We start from the raw sequence: 27,956 nt of genomic DNA on the forward strand, positions 1-27,956 counted from the left end.
GAGCGTCGGTTTTCCTAACCCACGGATAAATATCTCTCTTGGGTGCCTCCTGCCAAGGCACTAGGGGCGTGCAATTGTCCCTAGCATAGCACCCCCTGAGCGCGCGTTTGCAAAGCAGCGCTCAACACTGAACCCCCCCCACTTTCCGTGCTCATTTATTGCATCGGACTGTATGAGCCTGCCACTTGGGCTGTCACTTTCCGTCGATCATGCATGCAGCTGACCCTAACCGGTTCCTCCCAGACAGCAGGGGACGCTGACGAGCTCTGCTCCCACACGTTCGCGCAGGCAGGCAGAGACCATGCTGTGCTGTAGCGCAGCAGACACCGGCAGCGTCGGCTCAGTTAAAAGATGGTGCCTCTTCCGTTCTTAAAAGTAATTTGGCATTATGGCAACATCTAAACTGCCTCCAACAGTTCTCAGCCTGAAACAGGTACCTGCATTATTCACGGTTATAATAATCTGTGCTAGGCGATCGTGCCGCTGCTGTAAGACCCGAGATCTGATAAATGCCACTCGCCTGCTCCTTTTCTGCCCTCCTTCTTGCTGGGTGTATGTGGGTGCAGCTCAAGCCCCGCTTCAGCCTGATCTCACTCCCCCCTCCAGTTTAAAAGTCAGAGAAGCGGCTGCTCAAGAGCCTGCCCACGGAAAGAACCGAGCCGAGCTATTTCATGCCCATGACATTCACAGTCAGGAAACTATTGGAACGACAATTTGTAAGTGTAGTAATCGGTTAAAAACAAATATCTGCTATCCAAGAAATTCCCCGATGCCCTCAGCAAAACCCAGTACTACTCCCCTCCTCCCGAGCCTGACTCCAGCACTCCCTTTATCCTCCTACCCTGACCGCAGCACCTTCCAACCCACGCCCCGGCCTGATATCTCCACACTTCAACCCCTTCTCATCGCCTTTGCCCAAGGCATAGACACACTCCGACCCCCTCATCCTCTTTGCCCAAGATATTTGCCACCCTCCCCACAGCTTGATTCCAGCACTCTCAGCTCTTTCCTGTCTAATCTAAATCAAGTAATCAGCCCCTTCTCCCTTTCCTACTCGTCTCTCAGGAGCCTTCCAGTCCGTCTTCCCCAGGGCTCGCTATTATAAACCTCCTGCCTCCCACCTCAATTCAGTCTAGTGGCATCTGGTGTAAAGCAGGAGCATGTCTTCAGTGCGGTGCACATGTACCACCCACCATATGTCCACATGGAAAGATAATTCCAAAGTATATGCATGTGCTGGTCAGTAACTGGTGGGGTGGACATGTGTGCTGGCATGTACATATGCACCCAAGTTCCTAACAGATACACCCTCCAGAGAGTATATATATATATATATATATATAACAAAATTGTTCCTGCTGGCATCCAGCCAGCTTTGATTTTCTGTAGGGCTCAGCCCAGTCGGCATTATTTAATATTTACATGTCACCAATTTGCAAAGTGCTGGCTGGGTTGTGCTCAGCGTACCGACTGTATGCCGATGACATATAGTTTTACATTCAGCTTGATTTGTCAAGGGCCAGTTCTTCAGCTTTGATCTCTTCTGTGGCAGCTATTAGGCAATGGCAATGGCTGACACACAACAAACTGGTCTTAAATCCACTGGCATACCTAGAATTTTTGGCACCCGGGATGGATACTTCCTTTGGCACCCCGCCCCCAAAGTTCACTTCTCTCCCCCCACCCAAGTGATCTCCGGTTCCCCTCTTTCTTTCTCTCTCTCTTTCACACACCCCTGCACACAAGCTCCCTCCCTCACACTTACACTCCCTTTTATACAGGCTCCCTCTTACAAATACACACCCTCCCTCCCATACGCATTCTCCCAGTCTCTTACTGACAGAAATGCACACACTCGCCCCTTCCTCTCTCAATCACATAGGCTCCCGTGCGGTCATTCTGGCCCTCTCCCTTTTCAGCTGCCTGTGACTATCCAGCCACTGTCTTCACAGTCTTCCACCCAGGGCTGGTGCAAGGGTATTAGGTGCCCTAGGTGAAATTTACAGCTTAGTGCCCCACCCCACCCTGGTCAAACTCTCCCCACACATAATTAAATATTATGCCTTTATAATAATAGATTTTACATGAATATTTAAAGTACAGTCTTCTCGGGTAAAAATATCACTTACATCATGTTTATTATAATTACATGCAGTGTTGTAAAACCCTGCAAAAAAGTAAAAAAGAGCCTTGGAATTGGTATTGAGTTTATTGTAATGTGTGAGGGGTATGGGTCCTCAGAAAGCCACAAGTAAACTGAATTACAATTTCAATATAGTAAATCTTCCATTCCAAAACTGCAGTAACTGCCAGCACTCAAACACTAACAGCCCTACTTATGAAAAGGCAATACTGCAATTATTACACCAAGCCCTAAAACACCAATACACCTGCTATTAGGAAAACAGAAAAAGCCAAGCTGCTATAGATCCCTACACAGGACCTACACACTATCAGAATAAGTCGGCTGAGTCACACATGCAAAATACAGACCTTCACCAAATGCAGAATAAAATGTTTATAAAGTAGTAATGCAAACTTGCAGACAAAAATTGGATTGTAAACTGCAACAAGAACATAAGAAATTGCCATGCATCCTGTTTCCAACAGAGGCCAAACCAGGCCACAAGAACCTGGCAATTATCCAAACACTAAGAAGATCCTATGCTACTGATGCAATTAATAGCAGTGGCTATTCCCTAAGTAAACTTGATTAATAGCCGTTAAAGCCAAACTATATATGCAGTGCAACAGTGGAAAAACCCCTGCTTTCCGCATCTGGGATCTTTTGATTTCCTGATACCCTGAGATTGTCTGGATTAGCAGGGGAGAGGAGAGAGGTTGTTGCTCACAATCTTTCTCTCCTCTCTCATACACACCCACATGCTCTCAGATAGACACTGACATGCTGTCACAGTCACGGAAATGCTCTCATAGACACGTACACACCTACACATACATGCTCTGACACACAAACACACACAAACACATTCTCTCTCACTTTCTATCCCGCTCCCGATTAGAAGCACAGTAGCAGCTTCCTACTTCAACCCCTGTGACAGACGGTGACTCTTCATTTTTCTTGAGGCCGCAGGGGCTGGTGCGGCTCTGCTTCCTGTACCTGCAGTGGGAAGTGGGCTGCAGCGCTGTTGCTGCTCCAAGTGCACTCAAACACCATTGCTGCCTCTTCCTGTGATGACCCGGGACACTGATAGTCTTCCTGCGCTGGTCTTCTTCCTGCTTTGGGCCGCAACTGCATGGCATTTACTTCTTCTTATCTTTAAGGACCGTTTCCTCTTCTGGGCTGCGTGGGTGGGAAGAAGAAAAAGCTATGCAGTTGCAGCCCCAAGATACATGGCGCACTAGGGGACTGCCTAGTCCACCTAGTGCTTCCACTGGCCCTGCTTCCACCGCTTGTGGGCCAGCAGCCTGCTACTTCTGCTGTGAGTGGGATGCGTTCCACTCATGGCCACTGACTTTCCTCTCGATAGTTCCCTCCCCCTCCCAGTTGGCACCCAGGATGGACCGCACCCCCACTATCCCCTTAGTTCAGCCACTGCTTCAGTCTGTCAAAAATAGAGCTTTTAATGATTCATTGAGCTAGCTCTATTGTTACACCTCCCTCTTTGAAGATTGAGAAGTCGATGTACAGTTGTCCGATGAAGTAAAGAGCTTAGATATCATTGATTCTGGTCTAACTTTTAGGGAGCAAATTAGATTTGTTATTGAGGCAGAATGTTTTAAGTTACGTGGTTTGTGTAGCTTAAAACCACGTAAGGGTGAGGATGTTCATACAATATTTAATAATTCCTTTATTGGACTATTGCAATGCCTTATATCTTGCCTTGCCTACTACATTTCTATGAACCCTACAAATTCTACAAAATCCAGCAGCCCACCTGATACCTGGCTGTGCTATGAGAGATCATGTTTCCCCAGTATTATGCCATCTTCACGGGTTACCAATGGAATGGCAGGTGACGTATAAGGTTGCAATACTTGTGTATAAGCTCCTTGCACGTGACTCCTTTCCTTGGGCTTAACGCTATATTGTATATTTATAACCTGGCACGATCGCTGCGATCATCTCAAGAAAGGCTGGCTTAACGTTCCCGCTGTTCGCCATGCCCGATTGACAAAAGGGCTTTTTGTGGGGCAGCGCCTATCCTATGGTGCTCACTTCCACAGGAATTGCATCTGTTATCTTCTATTAAAAGTTTCAAGGCATTACTGAAAGCACATCGATTTAAGAAGGCTTTTTTGTACCCTGATTTTTCTCCTCTGTTTGAGGTGATCCTTTTGTGTATCGGTCTGTTTTATTTGGTCTGTTGATATATTTATTGCATTTGATATTGAACATTTTATCAAGCATGGTCTCAAAGCGGATTACAGCAGAATTAAAGCAGGTTACAATAGTTAAAAGACAATAACTGTTGAGACAGACACGCAGTTAGGTTCTTCATTGTGGTTGTAGGGTAGGGGTACCTCTGAGGTAATCAAGTTGTTGGACAGAAGGTTTATATTGGGAATGCTTGGCTAAAAAGCCATGCTTTAGCTTCTTTCCTGAAAGTGAGGTACCGGGGCTCCAAGTGTAGAGTTAATGGGAGCATGTTCCAGACCTTTGGTGCATAACAGCTGAAGGTCCGAAGTTTGGTGCAGGATAGTCTGGCTGAGGCCAGAGGAGTGGAAAGAAGAGCCAGTTAGGAGGATCTGTGATCTCTAGAGGGGGCTGTAAAGGAGTGTATGATAGACCCTTCTTAAAGGCCCGAGACCAGGCATTTACCTGGTCCACCTTAAGCCACAGACAGGAAGAGAGTTTTGTACTAAGGGCGTTTTCCTTAGAAGGGGATAAGAAGCTAGGCCCAGGGAGAATAGGGGGCCCCAGGGGAAGAGACATAATCCGAGGGAAGGCCAATACGGACAAGCTGTAAATTACACATTGCTGTATTTTTGCTTTTGAAAGCTGCTAAGGTAAGCAGCATTGTTTCTATTTGATTTCCTTCAAGTAATAAAAAGAGCAAAGAGCCATAGTCTAGCCTGAATCTATTCTCTGGCCAGCCATAGACAGCTCATGGTGTCATATATGATGTTAGGAGTGGAGTTTCTGTGCTAAGTCGTAGACAGGCAGAGAACCATGGTAAAAAGGGAAGGAAAAGAAGGGAAAAATGTTTATTTTCCTCTCCTGGGGCCTGGCTGCAGCCGGAGATTTTACAGCAGGCTAAGGAGGAGTAGCTCCGCCTGGGGAGAGGACATTGTACTGTGAGTCAGAGCCAAACAGGTAAGGTTTTTTTTATGTTTTGTTTCCTCCTTGAAGGAAAGATTTGTTGTGTATGTACTTCTGAAGAGGGAAGAGCCCTGCAAGAAGGCTTTCATGTGATTGGAGCCAGTTAACTAACATGATATGATTTACTACAGACCCTCGTGGAAGGGCTATAGTAGCTCCAGAAATGGATTAAAACCATACACGAATGGTATGGGCAGCAGTTGGGAACGTTGAACTAGCAGCAGTGGTCATTGACATAGATGGCCCAAGCAATGCAAGCTACTGCAATACGGACAGCCCCAGTGCCTCCAGTGTTGCTTAAAATGAAGTCAAGGGAAGACCTGGATGTTTTCTTAAAGAACTTGGAAAGAACTGCATGCATGACTGGCTGGCCAGAAGCTAGCTGGACAACCTACCTGGCAAATCTACTTACTGTCAAGAGCCAAGCCACCTTTCAAGCTGCCTAATCCAGATGAGAGAGCCAGCTATTCTGATGTCGAACCTCTTTAGCCATTCCTCATAGGGGAATTGTTCCATTCCCTTTATCATTTTGGTCGCCCTTCTCTGTACCTTCTCCAGTGCAATTATATCTTTTTTGAGATGCAGCGACCAGAATTGTACACAATATTCAAGGTGCGGTCTCACCATGGAGCGATTCAGAGGCATTATGACATTTTCCGTTCTATTAACCATTCCCTTCCTAATAATTCCTAACATTATGTTTGCTTTTTTGACCACCGCAGCACACTGAGCCGACGATTTCAATGTATTATCCACTATAACGCATAGATCTTTTTCCTAGGTGGTAACTCCTAATATGAAATTTAACATCATGTAACTACAGCATGGATTATTTTTCCCTATATGCATCACCTTGCATTTGTCCACCTTAAATTGTCTGCCATTTGGATGCCCAATCTTCCAGTCTTGCAGGGCCACTGTCTCCAGTTGCCTCTCCTTGCAAAGCCTCTGGGCTTCTCTTCCGGTAACCTTGAGAACATAAGAACATGCCATACTGGGTCAGACCAAGGGTCCATCAAGCCCAGCATCCTGTTTCCAACAGTGGCCAATCCAGGCTACAAGTACCTGGAACGTACCTAAAAACTAAGTGTATCCCATGCTACTGATGCCAGTAATAGCAGTGGCTATTTTCTAAGTGAACTTGATTAATAGGTAATGGACTTCTCCTCCATCTCTACTCACATTTAGGAAGGCAGAGGATGTGGAATCAAAAAGAAGCCTTCACCCGTTGAATGTCAGGAGGTTTTTGCTATGATACCTTAAGGCAGGGGTCGGGAACCCATGGCTCGCGAGCCAGATACGGCTCTTTTGAGGGCTGCATCTGGCTCGCAGACAAGTGTCGCCACACTTCGCGGTTCCCCGCTGACCCAGCTGCTCCCCGGTCCTCCGCCGCCCGGGCTTAAAATACTGTCAGCCCGGGCGGAACGCGGCAGGACAGCTGGAGTCAGCGGCACCGGCGTGCTCTCTTCTCCTCCCCACCCCCGCGGCCCGGAAGAGGAAGTGGAGAGCATCGGGTGCCTGCGCGGGAAGAAGAGACCACATAGCGTGGTCTCTTCTTCCGCGCAGGCACCCGATGCTCACCAATTCCTCTTCCGGGCCGCGGGGGGCGGGGGAGGAGAAGAGAGCACGCCGGCAGCGGCACGACTGGAGTCAGCCGGGTGCCTGCGCGGGAGTCATCGGGTGTCAGCCGGGTGCCTGCGCGGGAGTCATCGGGTGTCAGCCGGGTGCCAACGCGGGAGTCATCGGGTGCCTGCACGGGCCTCTTCTTCCCGTGCAGGCACCCGATGCTCACCACTTCCTCTTCCGGGCCGCGGGAAGAAGAGAGCACGCCGGTGCCCTCTTCTTCCTGCGGCCCGGAAGAGGAAGTGGTGAGCATCGGGTGCCTGCGCGGGAAGAAGAGGCCACGCTAGTATCCGACGGGAAGAAGACTGCAGCGCGGCTCGGAGGAAAATGGAGAGTTTCAAACGTGGCCAATGGGACTCCGCCTTCGCCTCCACGAGGGCTGAAAATGAAGGAGGTTAGCGTTGGGAGGAGGCTGCTGCCGCGAGTTCCCGGGGTGGGGGTGGGGGAGAGAGAGAGTGAATGAGCGAGCAAGCATGTGTGTTTGAGATCCTGTGTGTGTGAGTGAGAGATTGCATGTATGTGAATGATTGAGAGCCTGTGTATGTGAAAGAGAGTATGTCTGTGATTGAGAGCCTGTCTGTGAGAGACAGAGAGAGCATGAATGTAAGTGTATGATTGAGAACCTGTATGTGTAAGTTTGTGATTGAAAACCTGTTTGTGTGAAAGAGTATGTGTGTATGATTGAGATCCTTTGTGTGTGAGAGAGATCATGTGTATGTATGATTAAGAGCCTGTGTGTATAAGTAAGAGAGAGATCATATGTGTCTGTGTGTGATTGAGAGCTGATTTAGGTGAGGGAGCATGTGAGTATGTGATTGAGAGCCTGTGTGTAAATGAGAGAAAGAGAGGACATGTTTGTAAGCATGTGAATGAGAGTCTGTGTGTGAGAGAAAAAGACAGCATGTATTTATGTGATTGAAAGCCTGTGTGTGTGTGTGTAAGCGTGAAAAGATAGACAGCATGTGTGTAAATGTGTAATTAAGAGCCTATATAAGTGAGAGAGAAAAAGCATGTGTATATGTGAGTGACTGAGAGCATGTGTATATAGGTGTGTAACTGAGAGCCAGTGTGAGAGAGAGCGCTGGTATGTGACTGAGAGAGGAGAAAGTTCCAAGCAAACCACCCCGCCTCCTGCTAATTCAGAACAATCTCAGGACACCTGGATATCAAACGTTCCCAGGTATGCAGAGCAAAAAAATTTTTGTATCCTTATTATTTTTCATTACTGGATCTTTGTGTCTGCTATTTTGAAATATTTTGTTGGTATCTGGAAATGTTTTATATGAGTTTTTAATTATTGGATATTCCACTCATCAGCTGTTTCGAAATATGTTCTTTTTGTTAGTACAGTTTTACTGCTGATGATTTTATATTTCTTGATTTGTTTTATAAGGATGGGTGATGTTTCTTTTTATCCTTTGTTACACTGGCTTGTTGCAGTTTCCAATTCAGTTTTTTCTGCATGCTTCTTGTTATGCGTTTTGGTTTCTTTATTCTATGTTAGGTGAGGGTCAGCACGTGATTCAGGTGAGGTTTTCTGCTGGCGTGTTGTTTCTGTGTAGGACTCTATAGCAGCCTGACTTGGTCCGTTTTCCTAATAGGAGATGTATTGATGTCTTAAGGCCTGGTGTAATATTTTCAGAGACTTATTGTACATTAAAAGTGTGATCTTACATAAAATGCACACATTTACTTGTATTTAGTTTTAAACATATTGTATGGCTCTCATGGAATTACATTTTAAAATATGTGGCGTTTATGGCTCTCTCAGCCAAAAAGGTTCCTGACCCCTGCCTTAAGGTTACAAATGACTTCAGGAAATTGGCCAGAATGTTTGTACTGTTGGGGGGGGTGGGGCCAGAAGAAGGGCCAGTCAGCATCCAAATCGTCTATCGCAAGATGGATCAAGGAAACTATCGTGGCAGCCTACTGTTACGGAATGTGAGCCCTTCAGCTATGGAGAAATTGGTGCTGCCCAGCTTGCGAACCAACTGGGCCTCCACTGACAGTAGGCAGACTCGCCTGACCTGGAACAGGAAGCTAGGCTTCAACTTTACCAGCCTCTTCTCCACCTCCCCCGCAGATTGAGCCCTTGAGTTCTGAGGCCGGCAGGACTTAGGTGAGGGTGCCAAGGAAGAGCGGTCAGGAGGAGTCAGCAACCAGGTCACGGTCAGGGCAGCGGGGATTGGGCAGCGCTGGTATCCAGACAAAGGTCAGGGCAGCGGAGATCAGACAGCATCGATATCCAGGCAAAGGTCAAGATCCGAGAAGCAGTCTGAGAAGAAGGGAGGCAAAGAACTAGGACAGGGAGAGACGGAGAAGAACAGGAGCAAGCAAAGGCAGGAACAAGGAAGCAACATGTAGTGCAGGCAACTAGGCATGGCAGGTGGACCTGTTGCTGAGGTGCTGGCTGGGATCGCAGCTGGCGTTTAAATCCCCAGCCGCACTGACGTCATCTGGGAGCGCCATCTCTGCTGTTCCCACCGCGGAGACTATTTGTTTTGGCACACGTACCTAGGGAATGGCATCCGGTGTCAGAGGGAAGCAATGGCGGGGCCCATGCTGCAAGCCTGGCTTCGCGGCATTTGGATGAGTGCAGCTGGTCGCGAGACCATCCAAACATTACACCCACATTTTAGCATGCAGACAAGTGCCACCCAAGCTGAAGGCTTATTTGACAAGAGCCCAGTCCTCATTTTGGGCAGAATATAAGTTGGTTTCCCCACCAGATATGTACTTCACTCATTCCCTTTTCCAGATCATTTATGAATGTTAAACAGCACAGGTCCCAGTACAGATCCCTGTGATGATAATGACCTTTCGCCATTTGGAAAATTGACCATGCAGTCCTACCCTCTGCTTCCTGTCTTTTAACCAGTTACCAATCCACAATAGGAAACTGCCTTCTATCCTCTAACTTTTTAAATTCCTGAGGAGCTTTCATGGGAGACTTCCCTTCCAAGTACAAAGCAGGATTTTCATCAGCACATGACAAGTAACTGTACCTGATTCGTTTGCCAGGACGTGTAATTGACCTACTATTACTTTAAATTTTAGTTGGAATTCATTTTGCACTTAATTGTGTGAAACCACTATGTATGCAAATCATCCTGTTTCTTACAGCAAACCTATGCTCATGTATCTCATGAGTACTTCTTGTTGTTACCCTGGAAACCAGGCCTGTTTGTGGTCCTCCAGCACCAAAGTTTTGTCTTTCTGTTTTACATTGATGCATATACGAAAGTAACAGTACTGCCCAGCATCCTTTTTTTTTTTTATTGCGGGTTTATATTCTACAGAATTTTCATCAAAGCATATTTACAGACAATACTGAAGACAGATTCAGCGTAAAAAAAAAATAAAACAGCAAGAAAATAAAGAGCTCAAGGTTATACGCAGTCAAGGAGAGGGGAGCATAGCTGGCTTTGGGGGGGTGCAACCGTGCAGTTGCACAGGGTACCATGACTAAAGGTGCTCCCTCTAACAAGTGCTGTGCCTTCTCTGAACTTTCACTTTGGCTCTGAGGGTGTGACCTCAGGATGAAGGCCGCAGCTGCAATCAGCAACCTATCAAAAATACTGCCCCTGCCCAAGTCAGACCTGACTGCAGCCTCTTGCTGTATGCTCCTTCTCCTCCCCCCATCCCCTCCCTGCAGAAGCAGAGCCACAGTGGGATGCTTTGTTTTGGAGATCACAATGCGGATTATTGTAGCAAAAGAGGCTTTGGATAATGAAGGAATGGCGAAAGAGAAAACTGGGTCTTAAAAAGAAGTCACCGCCGCCAGTGGGGCTGTTTGTTGGTTGCAGCGGCCCCTTGCACGGAGCCGCTATGAGTAATACTAGACCCAGCAGCAGCATTTTCACGGCGACGGCAGAAGCAGCAACAGCTCCATAGGCCTCCCACCTGCTTCTACCTCTGAGTACTGATGGGGGGCATTGCAGAGACCTTCGGCAGTTGGCCCTTGCCTCACCGCTTCTCTCAACTATCAGCTCCCCTCATGCTGGCTGCAGCAAAATATAATAATTAAAAAAAAAAACACCATTGCACCCCCTCCCTTCCCATGCCAAAGGAGCAGCAGCAGAGAGCCAACCCAGGTCTAATTCTTTGGGGCCACCATGTCTGAATCCCGCCCCCACCCTGATCCCCAATGTAAGTAAAAATGTTTTTTTGTTTTATGGAGAGAGGGAAAAATGAGAGAGCACATGTGTGAATCAGGGAGCATGGGTGGGCGTATGTGAGTCGGGCAGCGAGTGTGTGTGTGTCAGGGAGCATTTGAGAGCATTTTTGTGTGCATCTGTATGAGAGAGTATGTGATTCAGGGAATGTCTGTGAGCATCTGAGAGAGCATGTGCGCATGTGAGTTAGTGTGTTTGTGAAGGCGTGCGTGAGAGTGTGTCTGTGTGCGTGGTCAATGAGCATGTGTGCAAATGTGAGTTATGAATGTGTCTGTGAGCGTGTCTGTCAGGTACAGTGTGTGTCGGAGCATTTGAGAGCATGTGTCTGGGTATGCACATGTGAGTCAGCATCTGAAAGAGCGTGAGCATGTGTGAGCACATGAGTGTCCATGAAAATGAATATTTGTGAAAGCATGTGTGTATAAGAGTACAAAGAAAGTTTGTGCACAAACCCACCTCCTCCAGACTAATCCACAATAATCCCAGGTATACAGGCTGACGCAATACAGTGCACTCAGCTGAGCGCACTGGTAACCCTTGGTTGGATGCGCGTCCACAACCCCTTATGCTAGAAGGGGATTAGTGTGTCCAAAACGTGTGTCGTCCCTCCCCCCCACACACACACACACTCCACGAAGCTAATAGCGCTCATTACATGCAAATGTATGTTGATGAGGCTATTAGCTATTCTCCCCCGATTCAAAAAAAAAAAAAAAAAGTGTGCAATTTCCTCAGTGCCTCTTTTTTAACTGCGGCAGCTGATTTAAATATTAAATCGGGCGCCCTGGAGAAGTCAGTCGGCGCGCTTTGAGAGAGCGGGCGCTCACTCGTGAGCATCCATTTTCCCCGTGTCAATATTGCATTGGCTGATAGAGCGCGGGGGATATTTTTACCTTACTAGCTTTAATGGGTTTTATTTGGTATGTGGGTGCCTGAGGTTAAGGAACTTGTTGGTAGTGAGACTTGGGGGTAGTCTTGACTTGCTGGTTGGGATTGGCTTAATTGGATACCATTATTGCCATGTTATTTTGCTCTGGTACTGAATGTACCTTCATCCTCCCCTTCTCAATTTTTTCTTCTTTTTCCCCTTGCCCTACCTGCCTGCCCTCCCCCATTCATCAGGCATATTTTTTCATAGTTATTTGTGCTGATTGTCTTGGTTGTTATTTTTTTGAACATATTTTGCAGATAAATAAGTTAATATTATTATTGGTTTTATCCGGGGATGGATGATTTCAGTTTCTGTACAGGGTGTCAGCCTAGAGCCAGCCCTGGAGGGGAGGCTTTGACTCCTGTTCCAGGAATTCCCCCTTGCTCCTAATCCTTTAGGTCACACCTCCTGCCTCACCCCAGGCGGTGCTCTGTTTACAGCCCTTTAGCTGCATCGTATTTTACTCCTGTGGGAATTCTGCACATGAATATGTGAAATTCTACACACAAAAAATATAAACTCTACGTACTTTATGTTAGCCAAAATAACACAATATACATCACAGTCTTTGAGTAATTAATGGAAAATGAAATACAGAAAAGTTATTACTCAAAGATGCAGAGTTTTAAATATTTTGAGCAGAATTCCTCTAGAAGTACACTGTGCTTCTCACTCTCTACTCCTCTGGCCAGTCCTCTTTCACTCTGCCTTCTCAAGCCCTAACTCCTACATTTTTACACAAACACTCCCCGTCGTAAAATTGAGCATCCATTTTCCTAACCGGCTGACAGCCGACCTCTCCTGGGCTCCCACTGCCAAGGTGGCGCTAGGGGTGTGCAGTTTCCCCAGTGCCTCCTTTTTTACTGCGGCAGCCGGTTTAAATATTAAATCGGGTGCCCTGGAGAGGTCAGTCGGCACGTGTTGGGAGATCCCTGCGCTCACTCATGAGCATCCGTTTTCCCCGTGCCGATATTGCATCAGCCTGATAGAGCTTGGGGGATATTTTTACTTTACTAGTTTAATGGGTTTTATTTGGTGTGCCTGCTATTTTGAAATATTCAATTGATGTTTGGGAAAATATAGGTTTTTGTCTGCTTGTTTCTGTTTATACTTTATTGTGTCTCTTCTGTATTTAGTGAGGATTTGTCTGTGTTTTGCATGTGTGACTGATGTTACGTATTCTGCTAGTAATTTTTATGGAGGGCTCTATAGCAGCCTAGCTTCTGTTTTCCTAATAGGAGGTGTATTGGTGTTCCAGTGCCTGCTGTAATATTTGCAGTGCTGCTTTCTCATAGGTAGGGTTGTTGCTATTTGAATCCTGGGAGATGTTCTGGTGTGGAAAGTTTGCTACATAGGTGCTAAGCATGTATTTTTTTGCAGGATTTTGTGTTGCAGCACAGAGTTTCTGCTGATGGAAAAAGTTTGTGGTGTTATTGAGATAATACCAGAATATGAATTTTTTTATTTTTGTATGTAGATCTGAGCTCTATACCTGTTTGGGGAATTTCTGTGGCTATGGCGTGTGTGTTAGGGAACTGGAAGTGTATTGAGATTCTGTCCTATCATGTATAGGCTCCAGATTTCACTTTCCTACAGAATTGTTTGGGTGATGCTATCAAATGATTCTAATGGTAATTTTACTGGGTGGTGGAAACTGGCCAGGGTTTTCTTTATTACATAGAAGGCCTTTACAACTTCTTCTTGTAGTGTTTTTAAGAGCCAGTTTAAAGGCTGGGGGCTCTGCTGTGGGAGTGAACGTGATATGTGGCATTAAATGTCATTTTGGCGTGCCCCCTCCATACTTTCCCCATCATTGCCTCCTCAGATACATCTGCCTAGAGAGGCCACTGAGCTGCCGCTGCTTGGTGGGTGATGGTGGTGGTGAGGGGGGCAGGGAAGCTGGCAAACTGCTGCTGCAGCTGCTATGATTTAGGTAAACAGAATAGAGAACCTCTTGGATAATGGGCACTGTCCATTCATTTAATTTAAGTTAATTAAGAAAGTGTTAACAGTACCTCAGCACCAGCCAGAAGATTGATTGTAAGGGGGGCAAGCTCAGGCTTGTCCCGGGCTGCCGAAATAATGTGGACCCCTGACTGGAAGGGAAGTGGACAGTGGAGTGCCTCAGGGATCTGTATTGGGATCTGTATTGGGACCCTTACTGTTCAATATATTTATAAATGATCTGGAAAGAAATACGACGAGTGAGATAATCAAATTTGCAGATGACACAAAATTGTGCAGAGTAGTTAAATCACAAGCAGATTGTGATAAATTGCAGGAAGACCTTGTGAGACTGGAAAATTGGGCATCCAAATGGCAGATGAAATTTAATGTGGATAAGTGCAAGGTGATGCATATAGGGAAAAATAACCCATGCTATAATTACACGATGTTGGGTTCCATATTAGGTGCTACAACCCAAGAAAGAGATCTAGGTGTCATAGTGGATAACACATTGAAATCGTCGGTTCAGTGTGCTGCGGCAGTCAAAAAAGCAAACAGAATGTTGGGAATTATTAGAAAAGGAATGATGAATAAAACGGAAAATGTCATAATGCCTCTGTATCGCTCCATGGTGAGGCCGCACCTTGAATACTGTGTACAATTCTGGTCGCCGCATCTCAAAAAAGATATAATTGCGATGGAGAAGGTACAGAGAAGGGCTACCAAAATGATAAGGGGAATGGAACAACTCCCCTATGAGGAAAGACTAAAGAGGTTAGGACTTTTCAGCTTGGAGAAGAGACGACTGAGGGGGGATATGATAGAGGTGTTTAAAATCATGAGAGGTCTAGAACGGGTAGATGTGAATCGGTTATTTACTCTTTCGAATAGTAGAAGGACTAGGGGACACTCCATGAAGTTAGCATGGGGCACATTTAAAACTAATCGGAGAAAGTTCTTTTTTACTCAACGCACAATTAAACTCTGGAATTTGTTGCCAGAGAATGTGGTTCGTGCAGTTAGTATAGCTGTGTTTAAAAAAGGATTGGATAAGTTCTTGGAGGAGAAGTCCATTACCTGCTATTAAGTTCACTTAGAGAATAGCCACTGCCATTAGCAATGGTTACATGGAATAGACTTAGTTTTTGGGTACTTGCCAGGTTCTTATGGCCTGGATTGGCCACTGTTGGAAACAGGATGCTGGGCTTGATGGACCCTTGGTCTGACCCAGTATGGCATTTTCTTATGTTCTTATGTTCTTATGGCCGGGAGGTACGTTTATAATTCCCCCCCCCCCCCCAATCTGGGAGATATGAAACTGAATTAGGGATTGGAGGTTTTAAATAATTCAATCCCCCCCCCCCCCCACCCACTATAGGTCCACCTGAGTTGCCTAGACAGTGTGCATTGCATGCTGCTATTGGCTCCTCCGCACGTGGGCCCCCTTTTTGGTTAGCCGGCAACCCCCCCTCCCCCTCAGGTGGCTGATATATTATAAGCCTTCCTCCTCCCCTTCCGATTTTTTTCTGCTTTTTCCCCTTGCCCTCCCCCCCATTCATCGAGCATACGTTTTCAAGGCTATTTGGGCTGATCGTCTTGGCTGTTACTTTCTGGCCTAAGGACTCATTTTGTTGCCACGGCTGGAGGAGAGGAAAGCTTTAGTGTTTGGAGTCCCCGGTGGAGGTGATGCGTCGTGGGCTGGGTTCAGCCTGGCGGATATTTTGGCTCCTCGCTGGCTGTGGCGGTAGTGAGACTTGGGGGTAGTCTTGACGTGGCGGTTGTGGCAGTTAAGCTACCAGGGCTGGTTGGAATTAGCTTCATTTGGGTACAGTTATTGCCATGTTATTTGGCTCTGGTACTGAATGTGGAATAAAAGCTGCGGCCTTTGACCTCCCAAACATTAATGTCGTGCAGTTATTTGTGGCAGATGAGAAGCGAAAGAGGAGGCCGGTCTAGGGTGTCTTCATATTAATAAGACTCATTTAAATGCACATGTACCTTATTTTTGGGGGTGAGGGGGGGGGGGTCATTGTTTATTTCCACTTACTTTGTTTTCTGTTTGAGATGTTTATCTTGAACATATTTTGCAGATAAATAAGTTAATATTATTATTGGTTTTTCTCCGGGGATGGACGATTTCAGTTTCTGCACAGGGTGTCAGCCGAGAGCCGGCCCTGGAGGGGAGGCTTTGACTCCTGTTCCAGGAATTCCCCCTTGCTCCTAATCCTTTAGGATACACCTCCTCCCTCAGCCCAGGCAGTGCTCTGTTTACAGCCCTTTAGCTGCATCGTATTTTACTCCTGTGGGAATTCTGCAACCAAAGATGTGAAATTCTACACACAAAAAATGTAAATTCTATGTACTTTATATTAGCTAAAGTAACAAATATATATCAGTCTTTAAGTAATGAATGTAAAATGCAATACAGAAAAGTTATTACTCAAAGATGCAGAGTTTTTTAAATATTTTGAGCAGAATTCCCCTAGAAGTACATTGTAAGAATGTTTCCTCCACACTCTCTTTCTACTCCTCTGGCCAGACCTCTTTCACTCTTCCTTCTTAGGCCCTAACTCTTCCATTTTCCACTATCTCCCCTCTCCCTCCAGGCTCAACCCCTTACATTCTATTTCCACCCCCCAAGTCGTCCACTTGACCCCTCCCTCATGCAGACTCCCTCTCTCTCTCTCTCATACACACACACATGCGCTCAACGCCCCCCCCCCCCCTTCCCTTCCCTTCACACAGTCTCCCTCTCTGTCGGCACACACACTTCCTATCTCTCACACAAGCTCACAAGTTTTCTTGCCACTCAAGCTGGGCCTGCTGATCTTTGTTGCGAGTGGGATGGGCCTTTCTCCCAAATTCTGTCTGAAAAACATAAATTCTGCATAGGAGGAGAATTCTGCACTGTTCAGTAGTGCAGGATTCCTCCAGGCGTAGTATTTGCAAATGCATTTGAAGGAAAAGGAGCCTCAAAGTAAAATATCTAGTCCTGGGGGAATTCTGCACTACTGCGGAGCATAAAAGGGAGGTGAGAGAGCAGAGGGAGGGTGCTTGAGCGAGGTTGCCAGAGAGAGGGAGCCTATGTGAGGAGATTGTGAAGGAGTGTGCATGTGTGTGAGAGATTGGGAGCGTGTGTGTATGAAAAAGGGATTGTGTGTATACAAGGATGCTAGCCTGTGTGAAGGAATTGTGTATGTGTGAGACAGAGCCTGTGTGAAGGGGTGCATGAGAGAGAGACATAGGTAGCCTGTGTGAGGATGTATGTGTGAGAGAGAAAGGGAGCTTGTGTGGGTGTGTATGCCTGTATGAGGAGATGTGTGTGTTTGCGAGAAAGTGAGGGAGCCTGTATGAGGGTGTGTGTATGTGTACTAGAGAGAGGGAGAATGTGTGTGAGAGAGGGAGGGGCAGAGGGAGCCTGTGTGAGGGGCAGTATTGAGAACGGGATCAAACTCTGGGACTGGCGATAGAGTGGAAGGGGTTGAGCCTAGAGGTGGAGGGGAGAGATACTGGCAGGTGGAGGAGTTGGGGCTTGAGAGGGCAAAGTGGCCAGGAGAGCAGGGAGAGAGTATGGAAGGGACACTCTTATTGTGAATTTCTAGGGAAATTCTGCTCAAAATATTTAAAATTCTGCATCTCTAAGTAATAACTTTTTTTCTGTATTAATTTAAAATGTAATTACTTAAAGACTGTCATGTACATTGTGTTATTTGACCAATATAAAGTTTGCAGAATTTTAAGTTTTTTTTGTATGCAGAATTCTAAATTCTTTTGCGCAGGATTCCCCCAGGATAAGTATCCAGTGTAAGGTAATTCCCTATACCCTGCTATCAGGATCTAGGCCCACCCAAATACAAACAGATCTTAAAAGTAGAAATGCTGGAATGGCAGTGCTTCTAACTGCAGTAATATGTATGCTGCACCAGCTCCCTTCTGGTTTGGCTCTGGCCACTAATTTTCACATACAAGGAAATGTATTGGCATGACAGATTGTATGCGTGTGGCCAAAGTAATCAGTAAAGACGTTGATATTCAAAAGACTTGTCGAGATAATTTTGAGAGTCAGCCAAACTAATGTTCAGAGTCTAAATTATCCCCTCCTTTTTCTAACCCCCCCCCCAAAAAAAAAAAACCATGTCAGTTTTGGCTGAGTATTTTGTTACCCGCCCAAAAGAGACAGCACTGAAGGCAGTTCAGAAGGAAGACCTAATCTTTAGCCTGTGAGTGCTGATTCGGGCCAATGCAATACAGTGCACTCAGCCGAGCACACTGATTAACCCATGATTGGATGCCCATCCACATCCCCTTATTCAATAAGGTGATTAGCATGTCCACCCCCCTACGAAGCTAATCAGTAAAGACCACTCCAGCTACTACAAAATGCCGCAGCCAGAATCCTAACAGGCAAAAAAAAGTCGGAACACATCACCCCTGTGCTAAAAAGTCTTCACTGGCTCCCAATCAAACAACGGATCAAATTCAAGACCCTAACTATAGTGCACAACGCCTTATACAAAACGGAGAACAACACACTCAGCAACATGATAACTTCAACAAAAACCTCAACGTCACACCAGATCTGCAAGCAAATTACTTCTCGACATACCATCACTCCCAACAGCGAAACTCACAAGTACAAGAAACAGAGCCTTCTCAATTGCAGGCCCAATCTTATGGAACACCTTACCTCAATACCTAAGATCGATATTCGACTGCAAATCCTTCAAAAAAGAACTGAAAACCTGGTTATTTAGCCAAACTTTCAGAGATGGCGTGGGCTAAATGTCATTACCCCTCCTCCAGAACTTCCCTTCCTAGATGAACTCAATAAGCTACACTAGAGTTTTGTACTTTGTACCTTGTTCTTTTGCTCTCTGTGAACCCACCTCCCAGTGCTTTCCTGCAATGCAAAGTTTAAGTTAAACACGCCGCGACCCTGTTCAAGCATTTAAGTTTTGTTCTATGTTTCTCTGTTACCAGTTCGATGTATTCTCTACCACTCGATGTTCCATGTCCTGGTTTCGATGTAATAAGCTGTTCTACTGTAAACCGGGGTGAAGGCTAACTGCTAAACCTCGGTATATAAAAGCACCGAAATAAATAAATAAATAAATAATGCTGCTCATCACGTGTACATTCATGTTGATGAGGCTATTAACTATTACCTCTCAATGCAAAAAAAAAAAAAAAAAAGTGCGCAGACAAGCACATTTTTACTCCTGAAAATTAACGCCTGTCCCGGAGCAAGTGTTAAGTTCTAAGAAGCCCCTAAAGTTGACAGAAAAGCAAAAAAAAATACTGCTTTTCTGTAGTTCCTCCGATTTAATATCATGGCGATATTAAGTCGGAGAAACTGAAAAAAGAAGTGAGATAAAAAATATATTTAAAAAAGTGTGCCGGCAGTCAGGATAGGAAAAGTTACGCTCAATTAACGAGTGTCCCTTTTACTAACCTGCTGACTGACAGCCACCTCTCCCGGGCGCCCATTGCTGAGGAGGCGCTAGAGGCGCACGATTTCCCCTAGCGCCTCCTTTTCACCGCGGCAGCCCATTTGCATTTTGCATCGGGCGACCCGGAGCAGTCAAATCGGCGCCCGTTAGGAGAGCGAGCACTCAATCATGAGCGCCCGTTTTCCGCGCGCTGATATTGCATCGGCCTGAATGAGTGCTCTCTGGCTAAATGTAAGCACTTTAGTGTGGTCTGGTAAAATAGCAGTCCTAAAGTTATCCAGGTAGAGTTCTGCACGTGATTTTCTCAGAGCATAGTCAGTGGCAGGCTTATGTGGGAAGATCCGAGTAACGTTATGCACACGGCTTTACTCTGGTAACTCAACTTCCTGCCAACTTTCTGCACACCGACCGCAATATGATTAGAAACTAAAAAAAAACTAAAAATAGAAAGGACAGCAGCAAGACTGGAAATTGTGTACTCCAAAGGCCTTTTTTTTAAATTTATTTATTTATTTTACCACCAGCATTTATTTGTAAGGGAATCTCATCTACTCAGCCCTCCCTCACCACCACCACCACCCCTACCTGAAACAAAACCCCTCTTATCCCTTTCCATTCCATCCACTAATGACTGAGAAGGAGAGTGACGGTGCAGTGTGCTGCAGCCTCTTCCTCTGAAGCTTGAACCTGACTTGTGCTTTGATCCATGTGCATTTGAGGAGGGGGGGTTGTATGTACTTCAGCCCCTGATTGGGATGTGGGTGTGCTTGGGATATTGGGTTTATATGCTTTGGGGAGTGTGTGTGGGTGCTACAGCTGTTGGGGGGGAAATATGTGTTTCTTCTTCGTTCTGCCAGACCCGTAACCTGTGGGATTCTCCCTCCCACCAGCAGATAGGAGCAGAGTGCGAAAGCTTCCTCTCTGACGTCACTACCATAAAGGCTGGCCCAACAGAGAGGAAGTCAGTAGTCTCTGCCTCCAGCAGAAGGGAAGGAGCACAGATGTCGCCGGTCCAGCAGTGTAAGAGGGGGCCCTATGGCAACGGCCTTCCCTAAAAGTCGTTTTCCCTAGGAGCCTGGGCCGGGGTGGGGACCCAACGGGACGATAGCCTCCATAGGTCTCATCTTCCCTCCCCAGGGAAACCAGTTGTTTTGGTCTCCTGGTTTCCCGATAAAGTCGCCTGTGAGAGAAAAAAAAAAAAAAAGCAAAGAAGCTGCCCGGCCCGGCCCGTATGTCTCGTACAAAGAAGTGCACTTCCAACATTGTCCTTTCTGCGAAATTCAGTTCTACAGGGCCTCTCAAGTGCAGCTGCAAAAACAACTTCCATCCAGAGGATGGCCACATGAGCAAGTTGTCACAGCAACCTCAAGCAAAAGCAGGGTCCAGTTTTTGAGAAGCCTAAATCCTTGCAAGCAGGAATTTTATGTGCATAAACTGTCCACACATGCAGATGTGAAAAAGAACATAGATGGACACCATTGTTGGGCGCATTAGTCACTCCTGTGGTACTTTACTGTAAAGAAAGCCTAAACCAATTGCACAATTTTGTGGTTAGATTATGTTTCTGGTCTGGAGACAGGAACCAACATTTTTGCTGATATATCTGCTGTTTACTGGATGATTATACTTTCTCATTCTTTTGTGTGAGTCTTTTAGTTTCTCTGTCAGTTTTGGGAAATGCGCACCTCATATTTTTGAATTTTGCAAAGAGATGTTACAAGTTGGTGGTGGCCGGGTGCTGTGCAGGCCTTCACAGGGAGCTAGAAGGCCGGATGTCTGGGCAACAACTTCAGTAGTTTAGGAAGCTGGTTAGATTATTACATGGTAAGATTAAAGATGGGCTGGAATGTGAGATTAGGTATAGGATTTTATATGCTCGTCTACCCAGGATGGGAGAGAAGCACTGAGGCGACCTGCATGGAGTAACATAAATGAGTATGGGGATGCCAGATGTTTAATTTAGACAACAGTCTCACTAATAGGGTAATGCATCAAGCCGTGGTGAGGCTATAACGTGCATTAAATAGCATATATTGCGTGATATAACCCTATTATGGCAATATCACATGATATACATGTTTGCCTAGGTTCTCGCCCCTGTGCCAGTGGGCTGCTTGCATGGGATTTGCATGCGTGAATTTTGCAAGTCCATGCAAAGCAGCTCATGCATAGGTAATATCATGTAAATAAATTACTGCGCCCGACTTAGAAAGTTGTCAGCCACATTAATTTAGTTACAGCTCCTTGGAAAATGGTACTCTAACATGGGAGCAGCGAGACTCTAACGCAGGTCCCAGTGCTCTCATGTTAGGGCCTGGAACCAAAAATAAAACGTGACAAATAGTACAAAAAAAAAATATTTGGGGTCAAACCTGACCCCCCCTCCTCTTCACCCCAGGGCCACCTCGAGTGGTGGCCCCAACATCCAAACTATAAAAAAAAATCGTCTGTTCACGTGATGGCCGCTCCCCCCTCAACCCTGTCAACATATAATAAATGTGTATCCCCCCTCCCCAAATGAAAAATAAAACTGTTGGTGTAACGGGGAAACCTAACCCTCTTCCTTCTCCCACCCCAGACCTCCCCAAGTCCAAAATATCCTTGTGGGAGTCTAGTGGTGACCATCCCCACCCCCTGAACCTTCCTCCCGCACCCCATTACCTCCAGTATCAGATTAATATCCAGCGGAGGGGCCCAGGACTAGGGAGTGCCAGTGCCTGGACCTTGCCCCATTGGAAAATGGGGCTGACTGGGCCCGGGCTAGGTCCAGTTGGGGCCGCCATCGCATGGTAAGGAGCAAGGCCACGTTGTTTTGCCTTTCAGTGTTTTGCCATGAGACAGAACAACATGGTGATACAGTCTCGATGTTTTATTTTGGGGGGGGGGAGGGCCCACTGTCACGGCTGCACACCCCTCCTCCTGCGATAGTGGGACTCCCTCCTGCGAAAAAACATTGCAGCTTGACGCACTCAGGCCTAAGTTTGGTGACTGTGTGGATTATTGCAAAACTTGGTAATAAAACTGGTAGGGGAGCCAGGTGTTGGATTAAGATATTGGTCTTGTAAGAATCAAAGAGGAAGGCGAGATGGCCTGCTAACAGAGGTGGTGGAGGCCAGCCCTATGGCAGGACGTGCTTGGGGTAGAGGTGGGAAGGGGGTTGAGAGATTAGAAGAAAGTACGGGGGCAGAAAAGAAGGGGCAAGTGTTGGTTTGTGTATGGGAGTTTATATGCTCATAGAAAACCGGCTAGGAAGCTTCTCAGCTGGGGAAAATGGGTGGGACAGTTGATCTTTATCTGCCATCATTTACTCTGCTACGCTGTTTAAGTGCAGTTTATCTTTCAGTTTCTGCTTAGGCGGCAAGTTCTTGGTTTGTACAGAAGGATCTTACGGACCACTCGTCAGATACCAAATGAAGGCGACCGCCAGTACGTGAAGAAATGGGCTGAAGAAGAGTTCAAAAGGAATAAAGGAGCCACGGAAGAAGTGAGCAATGGGTGGAGAAGGAAGTTTGAGAACAGGACCCCAGTTGCCCCCCCCCCCCCCAAAAAAAAAATCAAAACAAACCTGAAACCAAAACATTGATTCCTGTAATTTTCTTTTATTCTGTGGTTTACAGGCCTGGGTTTACACACAGGCCTACAGCGGCAAATTTCCTGTCACAGCCTTGCAATCCTGCCCCAGACGTTAGAAGGTGCCCCTTCCACTGTGACCACCACTGCCTCCTCCCCCGGGCAGTGGCATAGCTACGGGTGCACCTTAGTGGGCCGTGGCCCAACCACTTGAGTCAGACCCAATCAAGTGTCCGGGGCTAGCAGAAGACAGAAGAAATCTGCGAATGCACTGCTTCTAAAACTGAGCAGAACCCTGCGGAGATCTTCAGCCAAGCCCATCCCAAGAGGAAAGAGATCCTGGGCCTGGAGCCCGCCCGCCCGCACCCACTGGCCGGCACTGCAGCAGCCTCATTCCCTTGCATGAATTTTCTTGTTTACAGGAAGCACATGCATGAGGAGGGGGGTGGGGCCATTGCAGGGCCTGCCTGTGTATACAGGACTGGCTTCAGACCCTGGGCTGGATTTCTTTTCTGTTCCTGTTGCTACAGCTGCCAAATGGACCTACCCTGGAGGAAGCACAAAAGCTGAGCAGAGGAAGGGGCTGATTTTGCAGGGGAAGAAGCTATTAAGGGAATAGGGAGGAGAGAAGTTGGGAAGAGATTTGTAGAGCGAGGGGAATCAGAATTAACAACAGACTAAGAGCCATAGGGTGGTGGGCATAGATGGGGAAGAGGAAAGGAGCATGTGGGAACATGAGGGAGCACTAGAGAGAGTCATATGAGTGGAGGGAGGGAGAGAAGTCATGGAGGAGGATTAGGAGAGAAAAGGGGCAATGGGATGTATAGCAGCTATGGGGTGAGGAGGAAGAGACTGGGAAGGAGCTGTGGGGAAAAAGAAGGAGAGGACCCATATATAGACCCTCCTCTCGTGTTTCTTCCATGAGAGTGGCACTGGTCAGCAGCACAGACAGCCACAGGCAATGCTGTTATCCAGGAGGGGGCTGCTCTGTTCACGGGGTCTCGGAGATTAGGAAGGAAGGGAGAAGAGGAGTCGTGAGGACAATAGGTGCACAAGAATTGATGGAGAAGTGAGGACTCGGGGATTGGGGGGAGATGGGTCTCCAGGGGACAATGGGGACTCTGGTTTGGTGGGGGTTTCCATAGGAGAATAAGAAATTGGGGGATTGGTAGGGGAGCTGGAACCTATATTGGGTGAGGTTTGGGATGGGGGAAAGAATGTGGACTCAGAGAACGAAAGGGGGAATGGGAATCAGGAATTAAGATGAAATTGTGGGTGGGGGAGGGCAGATTCAGTGGGAGGAGTAGGACACACTCCGGGACCAACATGATTATAAAAATAAAATGCCCAGTCAAACATAGAAAAGATTATTTTATTGTTAATTTAGTGATTGGAATATATCAGTATTATGAATATACATCTCTGATAGCTTTATATTTTGCTCAGCACAGGAGGAAATGCATTTCTGTTTCTAAATCTCCAAAGCTGCAATTCTCAGAATTCTTGTCTATATATTTTTATTTCTAGTTTGTGGTCCCTTATTCAATATTTGATGAGGGTCTATCTGTGTTCTGTGGGTGTGACTGAAGTGATGGATTCTGAAAGCGTGCAGGGTCTGTGTAGGGATCTGTAGCAGCCTGGCTTGTTCATTTTTTTCTCATCAGGAAGTGATTAATGTTCTAGAGCCCATTGTAATATTCACCCACTGTGCAAGCTGTGCCTTGTGCACAGGCCTGTGGCACACAGCTGGGCCAGTCTGTAAAGGCTGAGTATCCTGGAGCCTGGCTGGACAATATTAACTGGTTATTGTAAAATAGTCTGGGAACCAGTTCAAAGTCTGTCATTTGAACATGTCTCCTACACAAAATCTGTATTTTGGGATTAGTAGGATGTTGTTTGCTGAGTTGACTTTCTCTGGTGCATCATTAGTTTTCTTGTATACAGGACATACCTTGCAGTCCTGAGGCTTATATACTGGGTATGAAATATTTTGTGGTAACCAAATTTGTACTTTTTCATATTTTTAGAGGGTAGATTACTAAGTTTTTGTGGGGAAAGTCCACTGGACCAGCCTCTCCTCCATCCCCTTCCCCCATGACCCCAGAGCTTGCTCGCTGTTGGTACTGCAGAAAACAAATGCCCCAGATTCGTCCATCAGAAATCTGGTAGCCTGCTATAACCCAACTGCATTGGTCCCCGCTAAGCAATGTCCAGTCACTCGGAAGCCAAAGAGAGAGGTTGCATGGGAGACAACGTGGTAATGGTTTGCACAGGGCAGCGAAAGAGGCAGCACAGACCCTGGGTCCTCACTGTGAGAGTTTGGGAGTCAGTGCTGTTACCGGATGCTAAGTTTGCTCTATAGGCTATGTGTGGTTTTGTATTACTTTATGATGCGTCTGGCAGGGGAGAGAGTTTGTGTTGCTGTTACTGAAGTGATACCAGAATTTGAATATTCATTTAACGTTTTAAATTTAAAAATATGATTAATTAAGAGTTTTTACAGGATCATTCCCAGAGGGATGGGAGAATGATGACGATTAGTTTCACTGTTTCCAAACTTTTGGCAGGGTCCTTCTTGATCCAATTACTGAGTCTGCTAAATAGCAAATAACACCTCTGGGAAGACTCAGCAGTGTGCTCAGTTAAGACAAAAGCAGAATGGGAAGGGGATTTGAGAGAGAAACTGCTAGGGACAGGATAGGTCGTAAGGCAGGGGTGGCAAACTCAGAGTCCGAGAGCCAAAAATAGGCCAGGTCTTTAGGATATCCACAATGAATATAGATAAGATAGATCTGCATGCAGATCTATCTCATGCATATTCATTGTGGATATCCTGAAAACCTGGCCTGTTTGTGGCTCTTGAGGACTGGAGTTGGCCACTCCTTTCCTAATGGAAAAAGGGGAAGGGGGGTTGAGACTTGAGAGAGAACGAGACTGCTTGAAACGAGCAGGAATTGGTGGAGAGACTACTGAGGACAGAGTGAGGGATGGGAGTCATGGCCCAGCAGTCTCTCATTCAATTCCTCACCTCCTGCAGTCTCTCTCTCTCTCTCTCTGTCTTAAAGGGGTAGAGTGGGACATTGTGGCAGAGACTGAGAAGAGTTTATTGATAACAGTATAACTAGCATGCTCACAACCCTCTGCCTAGTGCCCACCTAGGTTAACCTTCGGCCCTGCCAAAATATCAGTTCTGGCTACGCCACTGACCCCGGACCTCAGCTCCAGTGGCGAACGTCAAAGCACAGCGAGTGTGGGGACTAACCGTTCATAGACTTCCATGAAGGGGGGGGGGGTGGGACCTGTAAGCACAGGTTTTGGCCCCTCACTTTCTGCCTTTTGAGGATCACCACTAGAGCCAAGATCCAGGGGCGTCGCACAGATCTTGGAGGTTTGCTGGGGGTAGGAAATGGCATGGCATCAGCACGGCCACTAAATCCATACTTAGGGTCAGCAGCCAACTAACAGCTCGATCCAGTAAAGTCCGTGGGAGAGCGGACTAACGCCCGCTCTCCCGGCGCGCGCACCGGCCCCTCGCCGGTGCGCGCGATCCAGTATTTAAATTAGGCGACGCGGTGCAAACGAGGAAAAAGAGGCGCTAGGGACACTAGCGCGTCCCTAGCGCCTCCTTTTGGCCTGGAGCGGCGGCTGTCAGCGGGTTTGACAGCCGACGCTCAATTTTGCCGGCGTCGGTTCTCGAGCCCGCTGACAGCCACGGGCTCGGAAACCGGACGCCGGCAAAATTGAGCGTCCGGTTTTCGGCCCGACAGCCGCGGGCCGAATTCAAAATTTTTTTATTTTTTTTTTTACTTTTTTTTACTTTTGGGGACCTCCAACTTAATATCGCTATGATATTAAGTCGGAGGGTGCACAGAAAAGCAGTTTTTACTGCTTTTCTGTGCACTTCCCTGGCGCCGGAAGAAATTAGCGCCGACCTTTGGGCGGCGCTAATTTCTTAGAGTAAAATGTGCGGCTTGGCTGCACATTTTACTTACTGGATCGCTCAGGAATACCTAATAGGGCCATCAACATGCATTTGCATGTTGAGGGCGCTATTAGGTGCCGCAGGTGGGCCGCGTGTTTTCCTCCCCTTACTGAATAAGGGGTAAGGGAAAACACGCGTCCAGAGCAGGGTGACAGTGCGCTCCGACGGAGCACACTTTACTGGATCGACCTGTAAATATGTCCATGGTAGTTTACAGACAATTGTGAGAGAGGGGGGTGCCTTTTTTTTGGTAATTTTCTAACTTGGGAATACCTGAAGGCTGGGAGTGGGGGATTGTTTGGATAGAGGAAAGAGGGTGAGAGGGGATATTATATTTAGTTCACTCTGTGGTCAGCAGTCAGGCCTGTTTGTTTCCCACTGAGGTGAAATGGAGTGGTTTAAGTGAAGGCATAGTTGCCGTACCAAAGGTAAAGCTGTTTGTGTGAATATGTTGAGGCAACACATATGAGAAGGACGAGGCAGCTGCACGGATTATCTTCCACTGACGTTCAGATCACAGTAGTTGCTGCTGACAGCCCTAGTGCAAGTGGCAGTGGACTGAAACATCTTCTTTTTTTTTGCTTTCCAGGCTGTGATTCGGATGATGATCACTCAGGGGAATCTACAGCTGCAAGAGCTGGAGAGGTCGCTGCAGCTGGCCAAGTCTTGAAGGTCCTCAGAGAGGGATGGGTCCCTCCAGAGTGTCCCAGTGCTCCATCTACTTCTGTGAAGTCCCCTCAGGCTAAATCCCCCATCCTCTGATGTCCTAGCCTGAGGAATGCTGTCTTGCGCAGATCTAGGCACAGTACTTTTGCTAATCTGGATGCATACAAATCCAGTGAGTGTTCTAGAGTAGCTGCTCTTATTAGCAGTTAATGGCATAAAAATATATCAGCTTAAATCAAATAAAACAGAGAATTCTTTTCATTATTATTAACTTTACATCCCTGTGATTTCTCTTTTCTCCAGCAATTCTGTTTATGGAGTTAGCAGT

The 27,956-nt window shown here is 46.7% G+C and overlaps 1 protein-coding gene across 2 annotated transcripts; it reads left to right on the forward strand.

Annotated features, from left to right (window-relative positions):
• Positions 1-247: 247 nt before the first annotated feature.
• On the forward strand, positions 248-27,895 carry LOC115082219 (LYR motif-containing protein 2-like). Of its 2 annotated transcripts, none has more exons than XM_029586473.1 (3): positions 248-433; positions 22,754-22,894; positions 27,552-27,895. In XM_029586473.1, the coding sequence occupies exons 1-3, from the start codon at positions 389-391 to the stop codon at positions 27,630-27,632; spliced, it is 267 nt and encodes an 88-aa protein (XP_029442333.1). In that variant the 5' UTR covers positions 248-388; the 3' UTR covers positions 27,633-27,895. The 2 variants fall into 2 exon arrangements, with proteins under 2 accessions (XP_029442333.1, XP_029442334.1); XM_029586474.1 differs by lacking the exon at positions 248-433 and adding an exon at positions 597-716.
• Positions 27,896-27,956: the final 61 nt, after the last annotated feature.

This window comes from Rhinatrema bivittatum, unplaced genomic scaffold (genome assembly GCF_901001135.1).
Source record: "Rhinatrema bivittatum unplaced genomic scaffold, aRhiBiv1.1, whole genome shotgun sequence".
In the NCBI taxonomy this organism is placed as follows: domain Eukaryota; kingdom Metazoa; phylum Chordata; class Amphibia; order Gymnophiona; family Rhinatrematidae; genus Rhinatrema; species Rhinatrema bivittatum.